A 3070-nucleotide genomic window follows, 5' to 3' on the forward strand; every position below is an offset into this window, starting at 1 on the left:
GGTGATAGGTAGGGTTAGGGTCCGGTGATAGGTAGGGTTAAAGGGGGTAAACAAGGGGGCTTAGCTCTGGGTATTAGGGGATACAATTAGGCACCAGGCAGGATGAGGTGATATAAATCCCCTCCCTGACATTTGTTCCCGAGGAGCAATGCTTTGTATGTATGGAGAGGGATTGCCCCCACACAGGTCATACATTCCCCTGTGTGTGGAGGAGCTGAGGAGGCTGCCCTGCTCTGTACACAGGAGCCCTGACACGTCTACGGAAGTTGCGGCCGAGCTGTGTTACCTTCCCCTGTGGCATGGCGGGCTGAGCGGATACTTCAGCCACACAGAGCCGCTGCCCCTCCGCACTCCGGGTCACCCACAGAACGCTTCTTGTTGGTGTCTGGCGCCCATGCTTACTTTCCTGATTGGCCAGTTGCTGCCAGGAAAAGCGCCAATAGGAGTATCAGAACATCGACGCATGCGTGTTAGTGGGGGACAGGACAGCGCGCGCTGCATGTTGTACACTGCTTAAAGCAACAGTCGCTCCAAATTCATGTTACCTGCATGTTGTGTGCTCTGTCCCACAGGGACTGTTCTCTTCATTTGCTGAAGGAGTGTAGACTGCTTTACAAAAATAAATTCCCATTGTATATTTAAATTCTCCTTATGAACATCCCAAACTTTTGTAATTCAACCAATTTGTCATAAAAAAAGGTGCAAGAAAAAAAATAAAGTGCACATGTGTGCAGCTTGGAATACCCTGCTCCTAAAGTCTATTCCCTAGGCCTTCTAATGCTCACATGTTCCCATATAATTAGAAAAATGTTAGGGTCAGAAAAATCAGAAGAGAGAATTTTACCCAAATTCTGTGACATGGAACTCTTTAAGGACTGAACCTTCAGGTGGAATTTCAGACTGAACCTTCAGGTGGAATTTCAGGCCTTTGGAATTTACTGCTTGTATGAGGACACAAGGACACAAATAATGGTTTTGGCATTTCCTGATAGTAATAAAACTTGGTTGTTTCTTGCTGCCCAAGGAGTCAAGGTTACAGTGGAATCAATGTTCCAATTTTAAGTTTGCATGATCAGGCAGGTCATTAATGGAGAAAGGGCAAGCAATGTCCCGGCTGCAAAAATTTGTCTTACCTGCCTGATCACCCCAGGTTTCTCACATTAAAGCTGAACTGCGCGTGTGCAGCCAGCAATTCTGGCTTCCCTTGTGCTGGAACATAGACATGTGGGTTACACTTTAAAGCAAGCATTTAAACAATGTAGTAGTCCCACTGCAAGGACAAGTTTACAATATCCCCAGAGATTAACTTGAATTCCCTATATGTATAACAATTCTGGGTTAGTTAGACAAAATTTTGACTTGGTGCATAATCACTGAAAAAAATACTGCCCCAGTCTGTTCTAAAGATGACCCAATAATCACCAAAGTAGGTGCTACTAGTTTGCCTTTTACACAACAAAAAGTGTAAGGATGATTTTTCATGAAAGTAATTTTGCTTGGAAAACTCAGTTTTTACAAAAAGCTCACTATGTCGTGTTGTGAAAATGCATCCAGGGACCAGCAAGGTGTTCCTAGGTGTCACTGCAAAGCGTACTGAGCATGTACAGCCACCCCCATGAACCAATATGAATTCAGCCCACCTTTCTTTATGTAAGCCACATACTGGGGGATTATTTCCCATTTTGATTCTTGCTCTTGATGAGGATAGAGAGATGGGGTGTATTAGAGAGGCTAGAGCTTTGTAGTTGTACAAAAACCTATTCAACTAGAAAAAAAACGTTTTACAGCAGAATTCCAGTCACCAAGGCCAGTTTTAAATTTAGGGAGAAAAATGAGGCTACTTGTCTGCTGAGAGAGTGACTGTTGCTTATGTTATCCCTGTTAGTAGTTTCTCAGTGCTGCTGCTCAGAGTTATTGCTCAGCACAGACTTCTCATTTCCAGAATTAGTTTTTTTTCACACAATTCTCCAGATTTTCTTTGTATGTATTTCTTTTAACAGTTTACAGTGGAAACACTTTATTTTCCTCACTACTGAAAAGTGAAGCATAAATAATGGTATTTAGGCTGCAAATGGGGAAGGAAGAGCAGATTTTAACCTTCAAAAGCCATTCATCCATGCACAGACTGCACCCAGCAAGTTCCACGCTGTCATGGCTTCTCTCTTCTTTCCGCAGATTGCTGTTACATCCAATGCCACCATCTTCTTTCTTACAGATTTTGTCTCATATTGCTCAAGTGTTTCTCCAAATGTAAAAAAATAAGTGCGGATCACATTGCAAGTGTGCTTGAGCGCTTGTTTTCTTTACATTAGAGGAGAGCACATTGATAATGGATGCCTAATTTCAGGTATCCCCAGAAGAAGCAGCCCAGAGCCTTTCGGGATATGTGGTACAAGTATCCCAGGAGGCTGCTGGTTTCACTTTATGGAAGAGAAAGAGACAAAAAACAAATAATTTAAAAAAAGTTAAAAAAAAGTTTTTTAATTATGTTAAAGGAATATCTACGCTTTAAAATAAATGTTTAAAATGTGAAGACAGGTCTGCTTTAAGAAATTTATAGCTTTCTATTGTTGAAACCTGCTTCTGCAAATTCCAACTGTCTGGCTGTAATCTTGAAACTCTGGTTTCAAAACGTTACCCAAGTCAATGTAAGAAATACAAGTCTGGTAAAACCTTAGCAAAGCCCTTATATTGCAATTTACCATATTAAATTTGAATGTGTAGTAAAACAATTTTTTACCACTAGATGGAGGTATATGCATTTACTGTGTGTAATCAAGACCTAATATACCTAGGGTGATCACAATATATTTTATATAGAGTTTACTCATAAAAGGACACCCCATACTTCTGTATATTGTTGTTGTCTATGTATAATTAACTATACTTCAGCCTAGTGAAGTATTAATTCTCAGAATTTTGACACCTTCAAGCTAAGCTATATCCTACTGAATTTTAAGAAACTAGTTTATAAAGGTGGACAACTTTTTTGATTTATTGTACATCACTGCATATTATGTTGGCACTATATAAATACTGTGTATATTCTATATAAATAATGTGTATATAT

The 3070-nt window shown here is 40.1% G+C and overlaps 1 protein-coding gene across 1 annotated transcript in view; it reads right to left on the reverse strand.

The window, feature by feature from the left end:
* SPIDR (scaffold protein involved in DNA repair) overlaps positions 1-443 on the reverse strand; it is a 207892-nt gene extending 207449 nt beyond the window's left edge. The window contains exon 1 of the mRNA XM_072411239.1: positions 287-443. Coding sequence (XP_072267340.1) covers positions 287-301 — 15 coding nt within the window. The 5' untranslated portion in view covers positions 302-443. The remainder of the gene's footprint in view (positions 1-286) is intronic.
* Between the last annotated feature and the right edge of the window lie 2627 nt (positions 444-3070).

This window comes from Pyxicephalus adspersus, chromosome 5 (assembly GCF_032062135.1).
Source record: "Pyxicephalus adspersus chromosome 5, UCB_Pads_2.0, whole genome shotgun sequence".
NCBI lineage: Eukaryota > Metazoa > Chordata > Amphibia > Anura > Pyxicephalidae > Pyxicephalus > Pyxicephalus adspersus.